A 25,280-nucleotide genomic window follows, 5' to 3' on the forward strand; every position below is an offset into this window, starting at 1 on the left:
CAGACAGGCTCTGCAGAAGGACACCCAGCTGGGGCGAGGGAGGGGCAGACAAGAGGAAATTCTCAGGCTTTTCAATTTCCCATCATAACGAGTAGCAATATCCCTGCTTATTGAAGATGACAGCAGTGATCCAGCATGGACCATGAGCTTCTGGCAAGTTGTCTGAACAGCCGTCGCTTGGACAAAGCTCAGGTGTCCCCTGCTACTGAAGAACCTCCTAAGCAAGGCTAGCCACCGATTTTTGTCTTAGGCAAAAACGTACCATTGTTTGATTTCATCCTCTTTTTTCTTGAAGTTCTCTAATTTTTTCAGGCCCTTCACCTTCTGCTGCTGCAGGGACTCTTCGCTCTCCCATGTGCTGTGAATGTACGACCAGCTCTTCCACTTGATCAAGTATTGAACCTCTCCCTCATCCTTTTCAGGGTCAAAGTCAGCGCTGGGGTTGCCGTTGGCTTCAGTCTCATACACAGTGGTGGAAGCACCAGTGGCTGAAAAAAAAAAAAAGTTGCAAATTAAATTGGTTTGCAATTGGTGCTTTTATTAGCCAGGCAGTGAAACAAACTGAATAGAGTTGAAGCAGGGAGTTGTTTTTCTAGCTAGTGCGTCTTTTATGGCAGCATAAAGAACATCCCACAGAGCCCCTGATCCTACTACAACCATACGGAAATATCTCTTGACAGAAAATGCCCCTTAGATTTTTTTTTTTTTTTTTTTTTTAAGTACATCAGAAACAGGAAGCCTGCCAAACAATCACTGGACAAATGAGGTGCTAAAGAAGCACTTAAGGAAGACAAGGCCATTGTGGAGAAATTAAATGAATTCTTCCCATCGGTCTTGACTGCAGAGGATGTGACGGAGATTCCCACTCCTGAGCCATTCTTTTTAGATGACAAATCTGAGGAACTGTCCCAGACTGAGGTGTCAATAGAGGAGGTTTTGGAATAAATTGATGATATTAAACAGTAATACATCGCCAGGACCAAAAGTTCTGAAGGAACTCAAATATGAAACTACAGAACAACTAACTGTGGTATTTAACCAACTGCTTAAAATCAGTCTCTGTACCAGATGATGGAGGGTAGCTAAAGTAACGCCAATTTTTTAAAAAGGCTCCAGGGACGATCCAGGCAATTACAGGCCAGTAAGCCTAACTTCAGTACCACGCAAACTAATTGAAACCATAGTAAAGAACAGAATTATCAGACACCCAGATGAACACAATGTGTTTGGGAAGAGTCAACATAACTTTTGTAAAGGGGAATAAATCATGCCTCACCAATCTATCAGAATTTTTTGACGGGGGTCAACAAACACGTGGAGGAGGAGATTTAAAAATCCTCTCCACTGGTGGAAACCCAAACACTTCAGCAGCATTACACCAGTGCAGGAGAACCAGAGCGTGGATGTGACTAGACCCAGAATCCTAATCTGACTCTCAAAGCTACACACCTCCTTTCTTTCCAACCCTGACGTCCATGACTTTCTCAATGGTCTCGCTGTTGTCCTGCTGTTCATCGGCCCCTTCCCCAGTCATCTCAATCAGGTCATCGGAATCCGTCTCAAAATCATCGTCTTCTTTGTAACTGCACAAAACCAAATACCAAGATGACAAAAAGCTCTTGTCTTTCCTTAAATCCAAAGACATACGCACACAGCCTGGCATGACACAGGCAAGCCCCTCCAGCATCTATGTTGGGTTTGACTGTGTAATACATTGTTTGAGTTTCTCAGATCAGCCATTCAGCTGGGCTAAAAGTTTACTCTCTGCCTCTTAAAAAACAGGGCTAGTTATACAAGATCAGATGAGTGGTCCATCTAGTTCAGTCTCCTGCCTCTGACAGTAGCAGTTGCTTCAGGAGGTAAAAGAACCCCTGCAGTAAGCAATTATGGAATAACCTGCTTATGGGGAGTGTTTCTTTCTATCCCTCACTGGTGAGGGGCTGGTCTATTCCCTGAAGCATAAGAATAACAGCATGTTGACTGCTTCAATAGGTGTCCACCAAATGCTGGGAACCCGTATCTCATCTTTTACAAGCTTTTAGCTACTGACAAGTATCTGCAGCTGGCAATTTTGCATCCATTTCTGTCTAATACTTTGCACTTCTATAGCATCTTTAATCTGATCTCAAAGCATCTTAGAAACATTAACTAAACCACCCAACACCCGTCTGAGGTAGTAAGCAAGTACTGTATGCTTTACAGTAAATGGATACCATGAGCTATGGAGAGGTTAAATGACCAAGAACCAGATCTAAAGTGTAAAGAGGCAGTGGAGCTCCATGCAGCATGGAGCACAGTTTGCCTGCATGGTTCTCCTTGCCTTCCTGCAAGTCTGACATTAAACAGGTATCCTGACTTCTAAGCCCCAGCTCTGGTTACTATGCAATTCAAAATCCCTGCAGTACCTGACATTTTTGGCCGCTCTGCGCCGGGTTTGCCTTTTGGGAGTCTCATCATCTTCATCATCATCTTCATCTTCAGACGAGTCTTGTTTCTTTCTCCTCTTACCACGTTGGGGCTTGTGGGGCTTTTTAACACTGGCTTTGACCACTGCTCTAAAATGAGTATTAACAAAAAGATATAATACAGTGCGTTGTACACAAGGAGTGCATTTCAGTAGGACTTCCCAGTCCACAAGGAAGTGTACATCCCGAACATTAGATGCCTAGAGCCTGACTCTTCTCTTGTGTACACCAATGTAAATCAGGAACAATTCCACTAACATCAACAGAGTTACACCAATGTATACCAGTTTCACGTGAGAGGAGAATCAGGCCACAGAATAAGTGAGGATAACATCAATGAGGGAAAAGATCTGTATGGGCATGTAGACAATTCCCTCTCCACTCAGTGCAGGACTGGTCCCTCCTGCATATTAGCCAGTCATTTAATAAATTACTCAAGAGGGTGAGGTTTCCAACTGCTTCCCCCAGGAGACTATTGCACACTTTGGCTGACTGTTAATTTGTCCCTTGGCTGCTCCCAGAACACACACACCTGCTAAAACAGCAATTTCCTATGGAATGTCACTTACCGGGTACCTTTAAAAGCACTGGAAGTTAAAGAGACATACAATATAAAAGGGAAAGTAAATTCAATCCCTCCTCACCTTCTCAGAACTGGTCTCCTGGCTTTAACTTTCTTCTGTTCTGGTTCACTATCTGCACTGGAGCCTTGCTCCCCACCATTTTCATCCTCCTCTTCCCCAGAAGCCTCCCTTTTCCATTTACCTCTAGGGACAAAAACAGAAGTCAGGAGGGACAGTGGAACTTCAACACTATTGGCTGGCTAAACAAAGATTCAAGCCATCAGGTTTAATGCCAGCACATGAGCTACAGGACACAGGAAGTTCAATACTGGCACTGCAATATAATCACTTGTTCAGCCCTGGTAATGAGGGAAAGCACCGGAGTCTCATGTTGCGATTCCCTACTTCTAGCCCTATACCTCAATCACCTAGACTTTACCCAATCTAGTTATGCATTTTCTAAAGTCAAAGCAATGCTGGAAACATAGTAATATGGTATATTTAATAGAGCTGCCATTTCTTACAGCTTGAAATATAAGCACTCCATTTTATTTTTAATATTTATTTATGCATTCTGAGCTTATCAGGGGAACCCCTAAGAGTGATTTCTAGGACTACTGCCTACATATTTCTGAAAAGCATTGGCTTTGGAATGGTGAGCGTGGTCTACGTCAGTGGTTCTCAACCAGGGGTCCGGAGCCCCCTGGGGGGCCGTGAGCAGGTTTCAGGTCTGCCAAGCAGGGGTGGCATTAGACTTGCTGGGGCCCAGGGCAGAAAGCCAAAGCAATGCCCCAAGCCCCAAGGCTGAAGCCTGAGCAACTTAACTTCATGGGGCCCCCTGTGGCATGGGGTCCCGGGCAGCTGTCCTCCTTGCTACCCCTTAACGCTGGTCCTGGCTTTTATATGGAGAAAAACAGTTGCAGCACAAGTGGGCCGTGGAGTTTTTATAGCATGTTGGGGGTGGGGGAGAACTCAGAAAGAAAAAGGTTGAGAATCCCTGGTCTATATGCATATTGATATATATATTCTAGGTTTTCTCATAGCCTTACTCTGTTGCTCCTTATTGTATCAGGTCACATACAAATCATTTAAAACTCTAGACACTTAAAGATTTTTGAGAGCATAAGAAAAGGAACTAGATTTTGTGTGTTTTCACAAGGATGAAATTCTCTTTTTATTGGTAAGACGAGCCTGTAGGAACATTCTGGATGGAAAAGGTGACATTACATGAATGTAAAGGAATACAGTCAAGCATATTGGGTGGGGGCGTGGCGTATTTTACAACATGAGAGCTCTCCAGAAGTTTATTTTATTTTATAAGAGAAGAATATAAAACCTAATAGGACAACCAAAAAACCATGCAAATATCTCTAATCAAAACTAATTTTTTAGGACTTAAGCTTTCTTTCCAGTGCTGGAAACCTGAAAAACATTAGCATTAAGCTAGTGCATGAAAAAGCCAAAAGGTGAAACCAATTAGCAGCAGAAAGCGAAGCTGACCAGTTCCCTGTTGAAGCTGAGCAAAGTGCAAAGAAGTAAACAAACAGATTTATAAATGGCAGGACACCCCAACACACACCTTTTTACAAGTTGTTTCAGTTTTAATAATGTGAAGTGTTATTAATGAAAACCGATTACATTATTTTTATGTACGTTTATCTTTACAGTGTCCCTCAAACACAGCTGAATGACAATTGTCTGTTAGAATAAAACCAAAACAATTCAAAACCCTCTCCATAGAGACTTACGGTTTTCTCATTTGCTTCTGGCCTCTTCTTTTTGGGCTCTCATTTTCAGATTCACTACTTGCCTTTAATTAAAAGAAAAGATCAGGTTGTAGACTTCACTCCACATTCTTTCCTTTAGGAAGCCACTGAAACACACATATGGTCTAAGCTTCGAAGTAACCCAAGGACTATCCCTTGCTGCAACGCTAGAATTAAAGCATGACACTGTTGTGCAACCATACCACTTAATAAAGGTGACGAGCTACCCAACACCATTAACTTTGGATTCTGAAGACAGTGGTCACAAGGTTAGTGCAGTTGCTTTCAGAGGATGAGGGATTACAAATGCAACTCAGAAGAAAGGGTGAAAAGCCCTAGTGTAACATGCATCTTGCAGTACTGGAGCCTCCAGAAGTGACTGGCTATGAACCACCTACGACTACTGATCAACTTCTAGTGACAACCAATGCCTGCATACTTGGCAGCTGCAAGGTTCACATTACACCCACTCTCCAAAGCGTACACTTGCTTCTAACTTACTTCAGGGTGCACTTCAAATGGCAAGTTTGATCTATGAAGTCATGCATTGCTAGGGTCCTAGAGACAGTGTGTACCATGGAAGAAAGATGATAGGCCACGATGCTTCTGCTAAGAGTTCCTAGATTTGAAGGCTGAAAATCATTCCTAGAGTGTGTTGGGGTGGAAGGGTGTGACTCTGTATTCTTTGGTTAGTCAGAGCCAGATCTTGCTCTCTTTCAGGGCCCAGCGTAAGGTACATCTATTTTCTCAGGCTTTTGACTGAAGACATGTCGGTGGAGAACATGTTTACAGTGTTGTCAGCGCCCATGCTTTTATCATGCGTCTCGTGACAGCTGTTTTTCTTGAAGGCCTAGCTCCTGGAGCCATGCAATTACATAAGAATCTTAACCTATGTGAAAATGTTCCTATTTTCATTTAAAAAAAAAAAAAAAAGTTTCTAGCCCTGGTGTTTGCAGAGAAAAACCTTGAAAATGTGACATCAGCATGTCTTAAAGCTACAAAAACCAGACAGCAATGAGAAAAAACCCTTTCTTAAGAAAACAAAATAATATCATGTGATTTGAAGTTAATCTCATGAGTTTTTGGGGCTTGATTCATGATTTTTGAACACTTGGGGTTAGCAAAATTATGTTTAGTTCCATTCACAGGGCAGGCTATTGATCATTACAACTTGAGTATTTTGTTATTTAAAATTATGAACGTGAACTAAGTGTCTGATGGGCACATTTTAGGAATGTAAAAACAGTACAGTTAAGTTAAAATCATAAAGTTCTTGGTCCTCCAGTTCCCAGACAGAACCACGAAATCTTATATGGGAGAAAATTAAGGGAAAAAACTTTATTTAAAAAGGTTATTCTCTCTGCTAGAATCATGTGTTTGTACCTTATTGTTCTCTACTCCCTCAACAAGACAGTGATTGAATGATTGAGAAAAGCTGCATTCACGCTTCTTAATCCGCACACTCCAATACCCTGAAATCAAGTCACTCCTCCTGATTAGCTCTTAGCTCGAGATGTATTCTCTGACTACTGCTATAATACTTTTTTACCAAGGTGTCATTAACTCAGAGGTAATGTAAAAAAGACAACCGATTCACACATCAAACCCTATTTTATTTAATTTGGTCCAGTCATATAAGCAGGCTATCAGATACCGGACACTCCCACATGAACAAACTGCCCCTTCTAGTGCACGTGACACACGCGTATAAAACACAACGCACCCATATCAGTGTGGGAGGGGGGAAAAAACAAAACAAAAACAGAATCCAATGAGAAATTTCTCAGATCAGATTAGAATTAGAGAAAGAGATGCAAAGATTATTTGTTTATGCAACTTGCTGATTTGTAATCTTCCTCTGGAAACTGCTATTTGCTGCAATATCCAGACATATCACAACTGACCATCGCTTTGGTTTGTCATTCAGAAAGGACACGTCTGCTCTTCAGGCTGGGGCTGTAATTCCCAGTTCCAGGAGACAGACCCATAACCAGCTTTGATCCGGTTAGCATGCTATCGATCCAATATAGCCTCGGCAGCACAAGCGGTGGGAAGAGCTAGACACCACAAGAACATGCCTAGCATCTCAGACAGAGTGGCTAGCCCCACCCACCACCACAGCAACACTACCGTCACGCATGCTAATTCGAGCAGAGCTAGTACCGGTATGTCCCCTCGAGCCGGGAATTACACCCCTAGCTCAAAGTGTGGATACACCCAAAGATGGTGTCCATTGTTCATATGCTGGCACTCCGATTTGCACCACCCACCCAACCATACCATATCAGCCCCACGAGCTCTCGAGAATTAAGCCTTCCCGTGCAATCGTTTTTTTAAACCTCCCGGGAGAGAACACCCAGCAAAGACATTTTCTCTACCTTCCCCTCTGAAACACTGATTTGGCTTCCATTATTTGGTTTGGGGAAGGCAGGAGGGGATATTAATATTCCAGGTATACCCAATTTGGTGTACTATTTCTCATCCCACAACCTGAGAGCCCATCAGGCAATGCTAATACTGTGCAGGCCGGAAGCTGCAAGGTGTTGAATCCTCCAGGGAGGTGTGAGCACCTGCAGCCTAGTGGAAACTGAGTGTGCTCACCAGCTCTTGGGAGGTGCATGATCCAGCCCAATGTCACAATGCAGGGAACAACCAAACACAGCTTACACCTCCCAAATACAAGAACTTAGTGAAACAGCATAAGCTGGACTGTTCGTTCAGGAGACAGCTCATGAACGCTGGGGAATGCTCCACTTTCTTCCTATTCTTTTACTTCAATCTTTTTCCATTTTCCCTCTCATTGGTTTCTTTTCTGATTTGCACTGCATCCAACTGTTTGAAAAACCCTTCCTATGATCTGAGACAGTTTTATCTGTGACAATATTTTGTAGTGAACTTGTGTTTATGAACCCGTGCATTGTGCCATCTGACTGCAATCAACGTAAAATTAAAAACAAAACAAAAAACCATCTGGTAAACCAGGCTGATAAACACGATATCACCATATCATGGCAACAAAGTTTAAGCAGAATCCACCATGGATTTCAGTCCTGTTATTGCAGGAAGATGGATGAACTACTACTAGATCTCTCTTCTCTATTATTTTGTCAAGAATAAAGCTTGGTTAAAACATTTATAGGATAGATTCCTGCCCTTCACTAGCTGTTTTTCCCTCTCACTCAACTATTTAAAGTATGCTGCAATTCTCCCCCCTCATCCCCTCAGGTTTGGGATCCTTTTCAAGCAACAGTTTTATCCCTTTCCTTACCACGTCTATTTTTTTGCTTCGTCTTTTGATAAAACATGAATAAAATGGGCTGAGTTTATTCTGTCAAACTCTAGCCACAGGAATTTGGGTTAGAAAAGGATCCAGTTTGGAAGAGAACAACAATACCATTTTTTGCATACACTCTTTCTAAGGTGTCTTCACAACCAATGTTAAAGTGGCCCCGGGGCAGCGCTTTAACATGGCTGTGTAGTTGCGATACCAGCGCTGGGAAAGAGCTCTCCCAGTGCAGTAAAAAAAAAAACCCACCCCCACAAGGGGAGTAGCTCCTAGGGCTGGGCTGGTGCACTGTCTACACTGCCACTTTACAGCGCTGAAACTTGCAGCTCTCAGGGGGGTGTTTTTTCACACCCCTGAGTGAGAAAGTTTCAGCGCTGTAACGTGGCAGTGTAGAAAAGGCCTAATAGTGGCTCTTCCTCTCTGCAAAGATCGCTCTTCTTCAGAATTCTATAAGCCTCCATCCTCTGCTCTCTCCGCTACCTATTCCCTTTCTCTGTAATCTTTTTGTTACCTATAAAGCTTAGTTACCATTCTTGCATAGATGATACTCAATCCTGCCCGTCTGTCATTTCTTCCTGTCTTGACCAAATGAACTTTTAGCTTCACCTCAGCTACCTTGTCACGCTTTTCAAATATGTAATTGTTTTCTTGTCTACAGCCTAATGACCCCAACTTTCCAGACTCAAGTACATGCAGATAGTTGCTACCTCCCTTTTCAAACATACAAAAAAAGTATATATAAGCATAAGCACATCCCTCATCCTCTAATTCTGCTAACTCCCCATTTGCTTCAGGGGACAGTTCAAAAACTCTCCAACCAGACTCTCAGACCGTGGGTGAGATTTTTCACCACCACTCTGGCCTCTTTAGATCAGGTCACAGGACATGAGCTGCATAAAGGGACTCTAAAAACACCAGTTCTGGCTGAGGAAGAATTTCCCCAGTGCAGAAACCTTCTCTTGTCATCCCTCATCTGTCATATAAACCTGTTCTCGTTTTATAGTTGATCTGCAAGATCTTTGGAGCAGGAACCGCGCTTGTGATGTGTTTGTACATAGGCTGTCCTCCGAGGACCACCAGAGTAGTGAGCATGTCAGAGTCAGAGCCGCACATGCAGAATTGCAGAGAGTCTGGGCATCACAGCTGCCACAACAGTCAGTGCCCCCAAGGGCTGCTTCAGCCACTGGAGCAGCCCAGAATTCAGTCTTAAGCTCTCTGGGACTGGGATTGACTTTCTGTTCTATGTTTGTACAGCACCTAAAACATGAGGAGGGCTCCTAGGCACTACGATAATACAAATAATTAATAATAAAGATGGCTTAAAACAACTCAGATCCCCTCCCTCTGGGCTGCAAGTTCCACACTGCGCCCTTTAGCTCATCTAGCACTGGACTCTTTTCCTTAATTTATTATTTATTGTTTTTCAGTAAGTGCCTTCTCCTCTGCTGCGCCTACCAGATGAAACAGCCTCCCTCCTTCTGCCTCACTGACTCTCCCATCTCATGCACTTATAAATTTCTCTCCCTCTTTGCTAGCATTTAACGTTTACATCTCTAACTGTATTATAAAACTTTAATGTATTTTGAGACCTAGTGTTTGTATAAACAACACTATGCACAATACAGCCAAACTGTATTTTTACTGTCCTGCTGCTGAGGATTACAGATCAGTAGGTCTAAAGAGATGGTCCTGTGGACCATCTGTGGTCGATGGAGCCCTTCCTGACAGCACACAGAATAAAATGCTTAGAACCAAGAAGCCTGGCATGGCCCAGGAGAGAGTCTTTGGTATCAAAAAGTTTAAGAATCACTATGGTAGATCAGGTAACTACTGCAGATCATGTTTTAGAGGGTAATTTCTTCTAGACAAGGATTTGTTCATTTTGGGTCTTGTACAGGCCCAAGCACGCTGTAAGAATTTAATAAATAATGAACAGCAATAATGCTCTCTACAGCTGATCATTATTCAAGCTTCCTACACCCCCGAGTTTTGAAACCATCTAGCTTTGCTGTGGCTGTCCTTTCATTCTGCTCTCAAAATGCGGAGGAATCCAGATTGATGAAAAGGTTAATTTTTTCCTACTTGATGGAACATCCCACTAGATAGTAATAGCAGTATCTGAACCTTAAAAACTAAAATAAGTCAGAGAATTCATAAAATCATCAATTTTTTGAAATTTTTAAAAAATAAATCAATATATGTTGTGTGGTGGAACAAGTCTCTTCTCCTTCATGATACGAGTGCCAAGAGTGCTTAGCTTTGCAGGCTCCTACCTATTCCAATCATGAGACAACTTTCTGATCACAAAAGAGTTATGTCTGTTCGTCCATATTGATTTACTGAATGCCTTAGAATATTTTCAAACCGCTGTGAAATTCTCACTTCCCACTAGTATGACTTACTGTTGTTCTGTTAAATACCAAGACAATACATGGGTGAGCATGGTTCTTGCTGCACACTGTCACACAGTTTCAAAAGTCTCTAGATTCCTGGATATTTTACTAAAAGTCTCTGCAAGGATGTTTAACAAACATACAAATCTTGTCTTTCACTTCCTGATCTTCTAGCCCAGGTCAGTGTTACCATCTCCGATGGCTGCTAAGTGACTTATGTGACACGTGTTTGATGGTCTCAGTCCAGTTCCCAGAAGACAGCTGTTAGCAGCACAAAAACAACCCTGCCCAAACTGGCGGTCTCAGCATAGTATGACTGAATGGTCCCTAGAGACTGAACTTCCCTCTCAAGCAGATGAGACTTCCCGTAGGAGAACCGATGGGGCAGCACATGGGGAAGTTTGCAATGCTGTTGCCTGGGCTGTTCCTGTTCTGCGGTGAAAGGATGTGAGCCTGCAATGCTGCCGGAGCCATGCTTTTCACTAGAGCCACACCAACGTTTTAGGAAAGAAGGCAGATAAAAAGCTCCTTTACATTGTGTGGAAGCCCCAAACAGCAAGTGGGCAGAGCACATCACTGATGATGGGCTTGACCCCGCACGGTAACAACCACTCACTATGTGCAGCGCACCCTGAGCTCCCAGTGACTTCAGTGGGAGACTAGGATGCTCAGCACCCATGCAGGATCAAGCCGTAAATAAACTATCTTCCCCGTCCCCCCTTAACTTTTTCGTCTCCAAAATCAAGACTTTCCATCTCCTCCTCATTGTGAGGCCCCGACGCTGCGCTAGTGACCACGTCACACCCTCCATCAGACTCTGCTGCAGATGGGAGTTGCCCTACAGGAACCAGTTGGCCCTGCTTTGAGGGGAAGGTTTTGGATTTGATTGGGATTCTTTTAGCGGGGTTTTGTGGGAGGGGGGCACTGAAGGTTTTGGGTTTTTTTGTTTTTTACAATATTGTGTGGTATAGCAAAGTTTTTACATCTTGGATTTTTTTTTTTTTAACTGTACCTTATATAGTAAGGAATTAAAGATATTGGAAAAGAAAACAACATTTGCAAAACCACGTAATATTGTAAAACAAAAAAAGGACGGGACTTACCTGAGCCCCCTACAGGGCACTCGGGTCTGCAGCGGAGATCTGTGATGGGTGTGACATCACCAGCATAGTGCATGCTGGGGGCATCGCACAGAGAGGCAGCCAGCGAGTCTGGACTTTGCGGAACTTGAAAAGGAAAACAAAAGCTAAGTCAATTATGTGCTAAATGCCCTTCTTGCCTGCTGCTGCTGCTATTCGGGGCATTCGGCACACCAGTCTGGAATTTTCTGAGTTTAGTTGCATGGTGCAGATCACATGATCCAGTGGATAAAGCACCAAACTAGGAGTCAGGAGATCTGGGTCCTAGTCCCTGACTCACTGTATGACAGTGAAAGTAATTTAGGCCAAAATTTTCAAACCTCGGTACCTAATTGTTAGGTGTCTAAACCCATATATAAGCAACTACCCCTACAGTGGCCTGATTTTCAGAAGATTCTAAAGGGAGCTACAGGTGCCTTGTCCCTCTGAAAAAAATCGGGCTGCTCACTTTAGGCCACCTAACTTTGAACATTTCAGCCTGACCCTCTCTGTGTTTCAGTTTCCCCATCTGTAAAACAGGGAGAATGATGCTTAGCCTCCTTGGAGATCTGCAGATGAAAAGCACTGTGTAGACATAAACAAGCACAGCAGCTCATTTCTCCATTTCTGTAGTATGTTTTGGTGGCTGGAATCATTTAAAGTTCTGGCTGCCAGACTCTAACAAACTCACGTTTCGTTGTCCCTCGCATTAAATTCAAATGTAAGATTTTCCCCAATACTCAACCAAAAAACCAAAAAAAAAAAGTGATAGTTCATAAAGCTGAACTCACACACACACACACACACACACACACACACACACACACACACACACACACACTAATCACTGCAATCCACTCGTAGACATAGAGCAAAGACTGTTTTATTGTTGTAAGGTGTTTCTGGGAAGTTTCCTTTATGTTTTTTACATGGACTCCCTCTCTCTGATCCATGTTTCTACAACAGCGCATGACTTGCATTAGGCCCCACTGCAGCAATCAGATCCATGCATGGAGACCTTAATGACATTGCAGAGTCCAGTGACTCCACAAGCATCTGTCTAAGTGGATCCGACTGCAGGATTGGGACCTTAATTTGCGAAATCCAGCTTCCACAAATCTGCCTTGAACTCAGTGTTTAAAAGGAGACACAAATCAGAACTGCCTCTGTTCTTTTGTGTTGTTTTTTTTTATTTTAAATATTCCCTCATCTCATCTTTTTTTTTTTTTTCTTACCTCTTCTTTTATATTAAATCGCGATGGTTCTTGTCTGCTTCGGTTTGATCTCCTAACCCCATAAACATCAGGATATTCTTCCCACATCTGCAAAATAAACAGACCATCAGAAGGCCTGCTTCACCCCAATTATTGCTATCATTTTAGAGAAGTTTAAGAGTGAACCTTCTGATGAATCAGTATGGCATCGGTAGGGGGCTTTTGGTGGGGGGGGGATGATTAGGTAAGTTATGGAAACTTATGAAACATGACTGAAAGGATCATGGATCATTTTTGACTATATGCCTAGCAATGTTTTATTACATGTTTAATTTCAGCAGTCTCCCACTATATTTATTATACTGAGCTGTCCCTCCCCCTAGCTACAAAAAACTTCAAGGTTTATTTATGCTGTAGAAGGACAGGTATTTGAATACCCAGTCTCTCCAAGTGTCCCTGTTGGAATACAAAAAAGGCACCAAAGAAGGAACAACTCTCCATTTTCATATGAATGAACTGAGCTACTTATTTCAGCTAGAGAGACTAAAAGCTTTTTTAAATTCTCCACTCCATTTACATTAGACTTGTGGCAATGCTCAGTACTTCTCCCCAGGCAAGAGGCTCTACAGCAGAGGTCCCCAAACTGTGGGGGCAGGGAGGGGCATGCAGCAGGGCTCGGACCAGCCACCACGAGGGGTGGGGAGGGAACACCACCCAGCCCCGCTTCAGCCCTGCCCCCAGCAATGACCCTGGCTCCCAGCCCCTGACCCCAGCTACAGCCCCAGTCTTGGCCTCCCGGAGGGAGGGGGCACCAACAGGTGTAAGGGGGGGACATGACCCTGAAAAATTTGGAGACCCCTGCTCTACAGGCTCACGAGGACAAATCTCTCTAACCAAAAGCACCTGCCCCCATTTCTCCCTTAGGGAAAAACCCATTGGGCTAACTGAACAGCTCAACAACATGTGGGTCACCTCAGCTATCTGGAAAGCCCAGTAGATCTGTGTAGGGTTGTATTCCAATCTAGATGCTAACTGGATCTTGCAGGGCCCAGGGAGAAGAACTCCTGTAGTGCTAGAAATTCCACCCACTCCTGCAGGTCTGTGCTAATGGAATTCAGCTGGACTTCTGACTGCCTGAAAGCAGGTGACCTTCATTATCCTGACAGCTCATCACAGCATTTATAGAGTACTGACTGCCTCTAAAGCCCACTCTATAGCTTTTAACTGAATTTGTAAACAGCTAGGAACATTGTTGGCTCTGGACACAGCTGGTATCACACATAATGTGGTTAACTATACCAGCTAATGGTGTATTGCTCTTGTCGGAGGCCTAAGCTGCCAAATTGTCTTCCTGTAACCAGTGTGAAACACTGGGTTTTGCAATGTAGATGGGATCCCCCTACCATGCCTGCATAATTATTTGGCCAATCCCTCCTCTCAGCATTCTGTGACATAGGATGTCCCATAACGCATATAGTGCTAGTGCTATTCTGTGCACATATCCTCCAAGATTCTCTATCCATTATAAAGTCAGATGGCATACCTGCCCACATCATCCTGGAATGCACAGTGGCTCATAAGCGCCGACTCCGTGGATGCTCCGGGGGCTGGAGCACCCAAGGGGAAAAATTAGTGGGTGCTCCACACCCACCGGCAGCCAAGTTCCCCCTCCTCACCTCCTTTTCCCCTCCCGCCCGAGCATTCTGCGTCCCTGCTCCTCCCCGTCCCTCCCAGCGCTTCCCGCCTCCCCTCCCCCCCCAATCTAACAGCTGTTTGGCGGAGCTTAGGACTTTCCGGGAGGGAAGGGGAGGAGCGGGGACATGGCTTAGGGGAGGAGGTGCAGAAGAGGCAGGGGTGGGGTGGGAAAAGGCAGGGTGGGGCAGAGGTGGAATGGGGGTGGGGCGAGGGCAGTGCAGGGCCAGGGCCAGGGGGGTCAAGCGGGCAGAGGGGAAGTCGGCGCCTATGCAGTGGCTAGACACTGTTACTGGCACAGGTAGTGCTCCAAGAACCATGTTGCTGTAACCACATCAAATAAGAGTTTTGCAAACTGCTTACAAAAGTATGGTCTGTTATACTTATGTGGCCAGGCCCTTAGGAGGAGAAAGGCGACAAGAACTACAACCTGAGGGAAGGTGTATGTACAGATATGTGGATGACATGGGACACTAATATTGGTGAGTAAGTTCCCTCTAAGCTGCGCGGCCGCGCAGCACCCTATTAAGCAACGCACAGGCACTCAGGGCTGTGGCGGGGAGAGAGCCTCTCCCCCGGTCCCAGACCTGCCTCCATACTGGTGCACATAAAATTCATTCTGCACATGCGTGGGAAAAATTAGTGGGAACATTGTTGGTGAGACACCTGAAGCCAGAATGGACAGAGACAAACCTCAAGAATTAGTGATTCTGTAAATAATCTCATCACCTGTGTTTACATGCTCCTGCTGAGTCTAATTTGTCAACCCCTTATTGCCCCATTAGACTTTATCCCCATTTTATGGTCTTCTAAAGATATTTACCTCCATCCCACAAGTCTCCTTAAAAACACTGGCAAGAGAAGGATACCTAAACACATTAACAGATACAAAAGTGACACCTGGAATGAAGGCATGATGAATGCAGGACGGTCACCAGCACTGGGGTTCTGGTACATTTACAAGTGATTATGAAGAAACACTACAAAGGAGAGGTTTCTTGTAGAAAATATACCTATTGGGCATACACATACCCAGAAATAAATCTGAAGCCTGTTCAATCACTTTCTTATTGATACAAAAAAACAAAGGAAAAAAATCCCATTCAAATTTCCTTCTCTCTTAAATAGTAAGGTTTTCAGAGCAGGGACCGACTCTCCCATCTGTTTGCACAGTGCCAACGCAATGGGGCCCAATTCTGACTGAGGTCTTGCTGGTCTTAGCTGTAATGTGAATACAGTATGATAAAAATTAATTGCACTGGTTAGTCCAGCGGATGTAATTCCAATAGCCCCAAATAGCTACACCCATCAGAGGCAGGAAGCAAAATGTCCACTATTAGAGGAATTAAGGAAGATGGGCACCTTCCTCATTTGAAAGTGCCCCAATCTGTTCCATGTCTTGTTTATGTTATTTAGAATCCTGCATATGGATCTGTTTTTTTCTCAGATGTGTTTTAATGTTCATCCTCTAGAGGTGGGCTGCTAAAAGTCCATAAAGGAAGAGACATAACTTCCTTCGGCCCCCACTAAACAACAATAAAACAGAAAGTTAAGTTTTGTGTTACTGTTACTGCCTTAAAAAAATACTTACATCCTTGCCACCCTTAACATGCGAGGCTTAACTAAAACCTGAGCAGGCAGCATACTGCTTCTCAGGCAGCTGAGATGGAACATCCATTGTTGACAATTAAAATGCACTGTTTCTCTCCCTGCGGGCACTTGAAGCATTTAGGCTTCAGGCACTGTGCTTCCCCAAGACCTAGCAAACAAAGTAGCTTTCTCCAAGAACTGACTTACGTGAATGTGTTGTATTTGGACTTCGCAATCTGGGCCTTCAAACCACAAATGGCAGTAATAATACAGTCATACGGCATGAAATGTATAGACTGGTTAGGCTGACCTGACTCCTTTTCTGTAAGTCCGCTACATTTGCTGGGTTTTCACACCCTAAATTTAGTGGGGCACGGAGCCCCCTGGGGGGCCGCAAGCAGGTTTCAGGGGTTCCGCCAAGCAGGGCTGGCATTAGACTTGCTGGGGCCCATGGCAGAAAGCCGAAGCCCCAAGGAATGGGGCTGACACCCAGGGCTCTGAGCCCCGCCACCCAGGGCTGAAGCCTGAGCAACTTAGCTTCACAGGGCCCCCGGTGGTATGGAGCCCCAAGCAGTTGCCCTCCTTGTTACCTCCTAACGCTGGTCCTGGCTTTTATATGCAGAAAAACAGTTGTTATGGGACAAGCGGGACATGGAGTTTTTATAGCATGTTGGGGGAGCCTCAGAAATAAAAAGGTTGAGAACCCCTGCCCTAATGGACACCCTATCCTCCCTCTTTTTCCCCAACTCACTCTCCACTGCTTTTGACTAATGAGACTGCAAATAACCAGATTATTTCTTAAAAAATGATAACCCAGATAAATCTGCTGTTTTACAGTCCTGGCTGAATCCACATCAGGATAAAAAACTTAGACCAATCATGAGTTCTCAACCAGGGGGGGCACAACACCAGGGTGAGTACACCAACAGGTGTCAGGGAGTTGCCATCCCCCACCCTTCCTGTATGGCTAAATGGGAGAAGGACGCTGGCTACACCTGAGAGGGATCAGCTGGAAGGAGGGATGCCCAATACGGAAAAGGCTGAGTACTACTGATCCAGAGGAATTGGGCAACAGGAAATCCACTTCCTTTTAGACCCACAATGATGGAATTAAAATAGTGAGCTGAGGGGAACGTGGCACCATGAATACTGGACACAGGCTCCCATCTTTAGGCACATTCCACTAGGAAGCTTTACTACTTTTACCTACATGAGGGGGAGCCAGATGAAATAATGAAACCTTTTTACTGACAGTTCATGTCTGTCTCCTTCATTTTGTCAGTCAGCCCTGAGACTACCTATCCCAGCCCCAAAGCATAAATCTCAAGCTGTCACACAGTGACATAGTCACGTGGAATCTCCTATTTGCATATATCACACTATCTGGCTGAGATATACATGGAGTGACTGACAAGATGACCAAGGAAGCCAGCATCAGGGGGGCGGCTTTTTCTGAGAGGGTTTAGAGAAGACTGGCAAAGTGGCCTGGAGGCCAACAGTTTTGCTAGTGTACTGCTCTCTAGTCCTTCATTCTGGGCAAGGGTTTGACAGTGCCTGGTTATATATACATGGCTAGTTAAAAAGTGACAGGGACAATACCTTTTTTACATCTGCTATCCTTTCCTTCTTGCTGGCTGGTTTTTCTTTGGTTTCAGGTGGGGTCTGCTGGGATTTCGAACCTGTTGACTCGCTTTCAGATTCAGACTGGCTTTCGGAGGACTCTGAGCTGCTGTTTGTCTCACTGCCATGCTCACTGCCCTGTTCGCTCCCCTGCTCGCTTTCAGATTGACTTGCAGAGTCGGAGCCAGAGGCCTCTTCAGATGCTGAGTGACTAATGGTAAAGAAAGAAGGAATTAATTTTAACTGCACTACAATGGCTAAGAAATAACCTCTGAGCAAACCTTAGCTGTATCCAAAATACAATACAAGGCACATTTTTAAAAGCCTAACTAGGGGTGTAAATCCCTATGTCTAACATGAATACTCTGCACTGCCACATCAGAGTCACATTCAGATGCAATTGCTCTCCCAGTGGAGGACACACGTTTGGTACATGAGGGAAGCGGATGGACTTCATGTCACTATCCAGCACCTACCTCTGGTCAACTAAAGCACCAAGGACGGGCTGCAGAAAGAGCAGCATCAAGGCTGCCTCAAGGAAGTGCACTCTCATTGTAAGGACTTGTTCTGCTCAGAGCAAGATGGAGCATGGCATGCTGGGACATGTAGTCTCTGTGGCTCACACCACCAGATTAAAAATGAGTGTGGGCACGAGCTCTGGTACAGAACTCCATCCCTTTCCAATTTAGCAGCCAAATTAGGACCATACCAGATCAGAGCAGTGCTCCAACTGGTCTAGTATTCCATCTCGGAGAGGGGCCAGTACCAGATGCTTCAGTGGTGGTAATAAGATACGCCCCAGAAAAAGCAAGTTCAACAGTGGAGTGGTGGAAAGGTGTTTTTATATGTGGTTGGCTGGCTCAGTTCTTGTTGAAATGGTTACATTACTGCTGCTGGGATTTCACTTATTGTGTTAATAAAAACGTTAGGGAGCCTAGAACAGATGTCTTTTTATTGTTTTTAATCAAATCAAACAGCAAGAGGGAATCCGTGTCTGCCCTAAATGGGAGCATCTGATTTTCTTAGATTCAAAAGGGATTTTCATCAGGCATCTGAGTTTAACTACAGATACCAAGTGTTTTCATACATGTCATTCATATATGATTTGTAGTGCCAGGGGTATCCAACGGGAGAGAACAGAGGCCATGCTGTATTAAAAATCCAACAATTCACATATTGCCACCAGAGGCTTTACATGGCAGTGCCCATCTCTCCTAGAGCTAGTAGCAGGCATCATATTTTTGTTTCATTTTCCATTTCCCCAGCCTCTCAAACTCAACCCACTTGCAACCCAACCTACGAGGAAGAGAAACTCATTACACCACAGCAGATTATGCACATGACAGAGAGGGAAGAAGAGCAGCTAGAGTTAGCGATCCTGGCATCACATCTGACCCTACAACAAACTAAAAAGAAAGTTGTGAAAATAAGACTATAAACTCTATGGGACAGAGACGATCTTTTTGTTCTTTGTTTGTAAAGTTCCAAGACAGGAATGTAGTTTTTAATTTGACCCCTTTTATAAAAGGATAAAAGAACAAAATGTATCTAGTTTTTGTCCAGATTGAATAATTTCAGCACATTTTAAAAAGGCAGAAGCAAGAAAATCATTATATAATACAAAGATAAAATTACACAGAAATCAATATACTTTTGCACGGTAGCTATCAATAGACACAATAAAATAAAATGCATAAATCTTTCCACATATAAATAGAAAAGATTCAAATATGGAAATAAAAAGGGTCCTATCTTTAAAAGGAATTCTTTTATGAGGCCTTGTAAAAACTAAATCTCCTTCCTATAAAATACAGGTCTCCTATCCACAAAGACTATATCCCCCAGCCAGTCATGAATAAATACATCCCAGTCAATTGCCGAAGTACAGCAAATCACTACTCCAGAACAGAACTGCATTTTCTCAGAGAGCTGGCAGAGGGCAGCAGTGAAACACTGCATGAAAAACTGCTCCAGAAATTCCTCCAGTGCTGCTGGGCACTCAGCCAGACTTCCAGTCACCATTTTAGAACATTGCTCTTCCACCATCTTATGATTTGTCCCTGCTCTTGTGATTTCTGGTTTGTTTTGTGTCTCAAAATGGAAGAATTTGAAATTAAAAGAAAAAAATTACCTATAAGGGAAGATTTCAAAACCTGGAGGAAGAGAAATGACCAACTTCTAAGTAATGTTTAAAGATGAGCTCATTAAAGTCTGTTTTACCTACTTCAGTTTGGCTTTAAAAGTGGGAGGAATATGAAATTCAGAAGCTGTTATCCCTTTTTCCCCCCTCTGTCCTAGGAGAACTGGAAAAACAAGACAAGCCACTTTGTCATTTTTCTCTCCAACATCCCCGTTGCTTGTGCCGTCACTTCTAGTCCACACAAAACACAGCTCTGGCTAAAATCATTTTACGTGCCTGCACTCAAAATATGTCACACCACCTTGAATCCTTCCATTTTGCCATCACCTCACCAACTTCCAGGCTCTCCCCATGTTTGCCCTTGCTTATTTATTGGCTCCACTCTTTTCACATCGCCCCCCTGCCGTAACCCCCCCCCCCCGCCCCGCCCCGCCCTGTCCTGCCCCATTTGTCCACTTCTCTTGGAATGTCCTCACTGAATTCAATCCTAAGGCCACTCCCTCTCCTCTTTCATTTGAAACTAACCCACTCTAGACCCATTCACTAGCAATTAGGGCTGGTTGAATATTTTCTGCTGAAACTGTTTTTTGTGGGAAAATTGGGTTTTCAGTAAGACATTTTTCAAGAAAAGTACCTGCTTTCTGTGGAAATTTTCAATTTTTAGTCAAAAATTCAAACACTCAAAAACTGAAATATTTCCATTTGGACATACTGACAAGGTGCCTCGTGGGAGCTGTAATTCAGTTGCTTCATGTCTATTGGCCAGGCTCCTCAGCTGGCCTGCATCTCCCATAAATGCACCATGGCAAGGGACTCCCATGGTGAACCACTTCCCATCTCTAAGAGGGGACTACGGGGTGCATCATGGGAAATGCAGTCCAACCTGAGAGTGCAGTCTAGAGAGGAGAATGGAAGCTTGAGGTGCCCGAACTACAACCCCCACAAGGTGAAGTGGCAGCATTTCCAAATGGAAATATTTCAATGTTTGGCCGAAATATTTTTGTATTCCACTGAAAATCAAAATTGGGGGGAGGGAGGGTGTCACATTTTCAAACAGCTCTACTAGCACTGGCTACAAGAAGTTAAACAACAATAATGGCTGGCTTGAGGTCCAGGTGGCATAGTTGATATTTATTTAAGAACACAAAAATACCTATTATCCCTCCCTGCAGCCCTTCGTTTGTCAAGGTTCTGACCTCTTCTGGGGCGGAGTCGGAGACCACATCTACCACACTGTGGGTAATACCATAATGCAAATAAGGATTAAGAATAGTGAAATCTCAAAACTGTCATTTCTTTAGAGAGAGGAATCAGCCAGACATGTTTGCAGGTGTGTATGTACATGCATATACACTTGCTAAAAATACTGCAGCTGAATATGTCATATTTCTCCATTTTCTAAGATTGTGGCAAGCAATCTGGCTAGAGAATCTTGCCCGCATGCTCAGGGTTCCGCTGATCGCCATATTTGGGGTCGGGAAGGAATTTTCCTCCAGGGTAGATTGGCAGAGGCCCTGGAGGTTTTTCACCTTCCTCCGCAGCATGGGGCAGGGATCGCTTGCTGGAGGATTCTCTGCGATTTGAAGTCTTTAAATCATGATTTGGGGACTTCAACAGCTGAGTCCAGGGAGAGAATTCTTCCAGGAGTGGGTGGGTCAGCTTTTGTGGCCCGCATCATGCGGGAGGTCAGACCAGATGATCATAATGATCCCTTCTGACCTTAGAGTCTATTAGTCTAATTCCCTTTTTAAAAACCCCTGCAACCTGTTAGTGAAACAAAGGGCATGTGTTTGTCAAGAACCACCTTTACTTTCATATTTTAATGAAATAAAAAAATTAAATTAAACTATTAGAAAAAAAAGTTAATTCCACAAAGTGGATCCTAACCATCTTCGACAATATCACGAAGCAAATATACCCCAGCCAATCGGCAAACAGTATGTGCTTGGAATCAGAGTGGTAGCTGTGTTAGTCTGTATCAGCAAAAACAACGAGGAGTCCTTGTGGCACCTTAGAGACTAACAAATTTATTTGGCCATAAGCTTTCGTGGGCTAAAACCCACTTCATCAGATGCAAGTATGTGCTTGTTAATCCTTAGAGCTGTACACAATTAGAGATTAAAGTCTCTCTCTTCCAGTGTCTATTTTTGAGAGATAATCTTTTTTGGACGCTAAAAATGGGCACCAGAGTAAGGCAACTTTCAATTACACTATGGGGAAGTATATATCTGAAAATCACTTTGGGCCCAACCCAACATCCACTAAAGTCAAAGGACAAACACCTATTGAGCTAAGTGCGAGTTGGGTTGGCCCCTTTATAGGGAGTGTATCTACAAATCTAGATCCACCAAGACTCAGAAAAGATGATTCCACATTTCCAAGATGTGCTCCAGTCTGTAACTCTTTACTCATGAGGCAAATATTTCTGATCTGGCAAAAACTGACCCATTGCTGAAGAATAAAAGGAAATAATCCTATCTGCGTTCAAGAAAGAACTAGTTTAACAGCAACACTAGGAGCTTACGGGGTCACCTTTTCGCAACCAGGCATCTTACGAAATCTGCAAGAAAATTGTAGCAGGGCTTGGGTGTCATGATGACTGCTCTACCATTTTACAGCTGGGCAATACAACACAATTTTGTATATTTTTTTTATATAAACTGCACCCCAAATTTCTTTGCATGATGTAACTAGAGTGTGAAGGTGAGGGATATGTCTTCACAGGGCCACAGAGAGGTTTTTGGTGAGTCTGGGGCAAAATCTGAAATTTAGGCCTCTTCCAAAAGCGGGGGGGGGGGAGTGCAAAAACGCAGACAGCTGAAGTGGAGACAGGGACAAGGCAGCTTACTTTCCAGCATATACACAAAGAAGTCAAATTAAAGCTCCCCATGCAACCTTAGTTCTAGCATTTCCTAACTTTTGAGTGGTTGACTTTACCACTTTGCGTTTTTGTTTGTTTGTTTTAAACAGTTTGAGTGTGTGTCATTTCCTAGGTTTTATAAAAAGCAAGGTGATAAGACTGCATCACATAAAATCATATTGTTCACCCACATCGGTAGTGTTTAAACCCCAAACCACATTTCACATCTCTTCATTTGAGCTAATGGTGTAACATGTAGCAGCAATAGGCTATTATCCTGACCATGCACCATTCACCAGATGTAGCAGCACAAACTTTGCCAGTGGCTTACACAACTATTTGGCAGACAGTAGCAAAACGTTGGGGTATCAGGATTCCTGGATTCTATTCCTGATTCTGGAGAGGAATGTCGACTAGTGGTTACAGACAGCACAACCAAGCATATACCTGGGGCACCTGAGAGCATGAAAGGCAGCCTGAGAAAGTGAGACTTGGAACTACCCCAATTAGAGATAAGGTTTTATTCCCAGCCTGACCTTATGCAAACTCTGAGGTATTCCATCTGTAAAATAAGGTAACTGATACTTGCCTGCCTCCTAAGGCAAGGGTGTGAGGCCTTGCTCAATAACATGGGTTGTGAAGTACACACCAAAAGAAACAAAGGAATGCTGCAGCTCTTCCTCTTCACTACGTGAGGGCCTGCATTTTATCTTTTGCTCTAGCTCTGTACCTATGAGCATGTTTGGTGCAGATGAAGCTGGGGAGAAAAGAAGAGGAGGAGGGAGCTCGAGCATGCTTGGTGTAAATGGAGTCTTCAGAGATTTTTAGGAGCAAGCCTCTCCAGAGCATGTACAAAACGTGATTTCCAGAGGCTAACTTGAGAAAATGTGGATGATGTTCATGGGCACAACAAAAGGCACCCCGGGCTGCCCTTGCCAAATATCCAGCTCCTGCTCCACAGGATGGCAGGTCTAACCCTCTTTCAAGAAAAACATTAAAAAAAAAAAAAAAAAAAAAACCTATTTTGCCCAACTTCATTTTCAGTAAAAGCTAAACCATTTTTCCTGAAACTTTCAGAAGAAATTCAGCATTGAAACAGAGAGTAAGTAGTGAAAATTTCTAACAGAATAGTTAAAGTTTGGCAAATTTATAAGCATCTGAAAATAGCAGGTTATAACAGAACATGTTAAGCAAACAACAACAGACTTTTAGTACCAGCTCTAATGTCCAGTACTGCTAAGACTGTAAATTACTGCCTATGTTTTTGATTTTGTTTGTATATCACCCAGACAATAGGGTCTTTTTGGTGCTACTAGAATACAACTAATTATTAAGAACTATATGCTCACAACTGGTGTCCTAGCTGTCACCATCCTTGTTCCACTTTCAAGGCTAGCTTGAGATGGATGTTCACAGAAAAGCTGAGCTTTCAAGAGACTTTTTGTGAAGCATTAAGTGAAAGCACCACCTTTTGGCCAACGCTGTCTCCCTCTCTCCAAGATAGGCTCCAGAGACAGAACCAAAGAACAAGCACTTACTGAGCTAAATAAATGGTTCATATTTGCATACCTCTCTCTAAAGGTTCTCTGCTTTGTAAAGTATGTTGGGATATCCTAACAGATTTTATAAATCTATTATTTACACTACACCTATATTTACATAATGTAGCACAACTAGCATTCTGTTCAGGACTGGAATAGCAGGGGGTGTTGCAGGTTAGAAAGTGAGGTGCACTTGCAGAGTTGTGTGTAGAGGCCAAAAGATTGGAAAAACAGGAGATCTTGCTGATCAGGTAAAGATGCACTGGTAGAAACGAGCCCATGAAAAAGAGCTTTATTACAAAGGAAGTCTCTCACCCACAACAGAAACAGATTCTGAACTGCTATCCTTAAAGGCACAGCAAAAGTAGTAATTGTATGAGTAGTTCTGAAGAGCATTTTGATATAATGTAGAATTTTCATTCAAACTCGCTGCTTTTGACCAGGTCTTATTCATATTAGACAAAGTTAAAGCAGGACTCTACTCTGAAAAGTGGCCTCATAGAATGGCACCTTCTTGCACAAATCTGCTCCTTTTGTGCACTTCTGAATCATATGGTCTATTTTTACGGCTTCTTACTCACGTCACACTGCAGAACAATTTCCCAGAAGGGAGTGAGCTGCATATTTCTTCTGAAGTATGAAGAGAATTGTTTATGAAGTTTCAAGCAGTCACCCATGTGTCATTGAAGGCCTAATTTGACTTGCAGTAACTTTATTACTTATGATGACATATTAGAAGGAAAACCATCTTAACTTTGCAGGGCTTACATTTCAAAGTGTATTCATCATCTTGGAAACTGGAACATATTTACTATAGGGATTATTGAGACACCAATCCACATAATTTTTAGTCACTTTTCAGAGCAGAGCCCTATTTTAAGACCTGTTAATTGGCTTTAGGTTTGAGATGTTTATTCTTCCTCTTCCTTTATAAAGATGTATTGTTTTTTTCACCATTATAGGCATAGATTTAGAGCAGGGGCAGGCAAATTTTTTGGCCTGAGGGCCACATCGGGTTTCCAAAATTGTATG

The 25,280-nt window shown here is 43.4% G+C and overlaps 1 protein-coding gene across 50 annotated transcripts in view; it reads right to left on the reverse strand.

The window, feature by feature from the left end:
- Positions 1-25,280, reverse strand: part of CHD2 (chromodomain helicase DNA binding protein 2) — an 82,505-nt gene that overhangs the window by 46,930 nt on the left and 10,295 nt on the right. For 22 of the 50 annotated variants that reach the window (XR_010590940.1, XR_010590939.1, XR_006175971.2 and 19 more), the window contains exons 3-9: positions 17,687-17,918; positions 12,827-12,913; positions 4,777-4,838; positions 3,110-3,232; positions 2,406-2,555; positions 1,450-1,583; positions 263-488 (exon numbers count right to left, since the gene is read on the reverse strand). Coding sequence is in view for 45 of the 50 variants with exons in the window: in XM_042856622.2 (XP_042712556.1) it covers positions 263-488; positions 1,450-1,583; positions 2,406-2,555; positions 3,110-3,232; positions 4,777-4,838; positions 12,827-12,913; positions 17,687-17,918 (1,014 nt within the window). In the remaining 5 variants the exon portion in view is untranslated. Of the gene's footprint in view, positions 1-262; positions 489-1,449; positions 1,584-2,405; positions 2,556-3,109; positions 3,233-4,776; positions 4,839-11,576; positions 11,700-12,826; positions 12,914-17,686; positions 17,919-25,280 lie in introns of all 50 variants that reach the window. The other 28 variants (XM_065559233.1, XM_065559245.1, XM_065559241.1 and 25 more) reach the window with 8 other exon arrangements.

The sequence above is a fragment of the Chrysemys picta genome, chromosome 10, assembly GCF_011386835.1.
Source record: "Chrysemys picta bellii isolate R12L10 chromosome 10, ASM1138683v2, whole genome shotgun sequence".
NCBI classification, from domain to species: domain Eukaryota; kingdom Metazoa; phylum Chordata; order Testudines; family Emydidae; genus Chrysemys; species Chrysemys picta.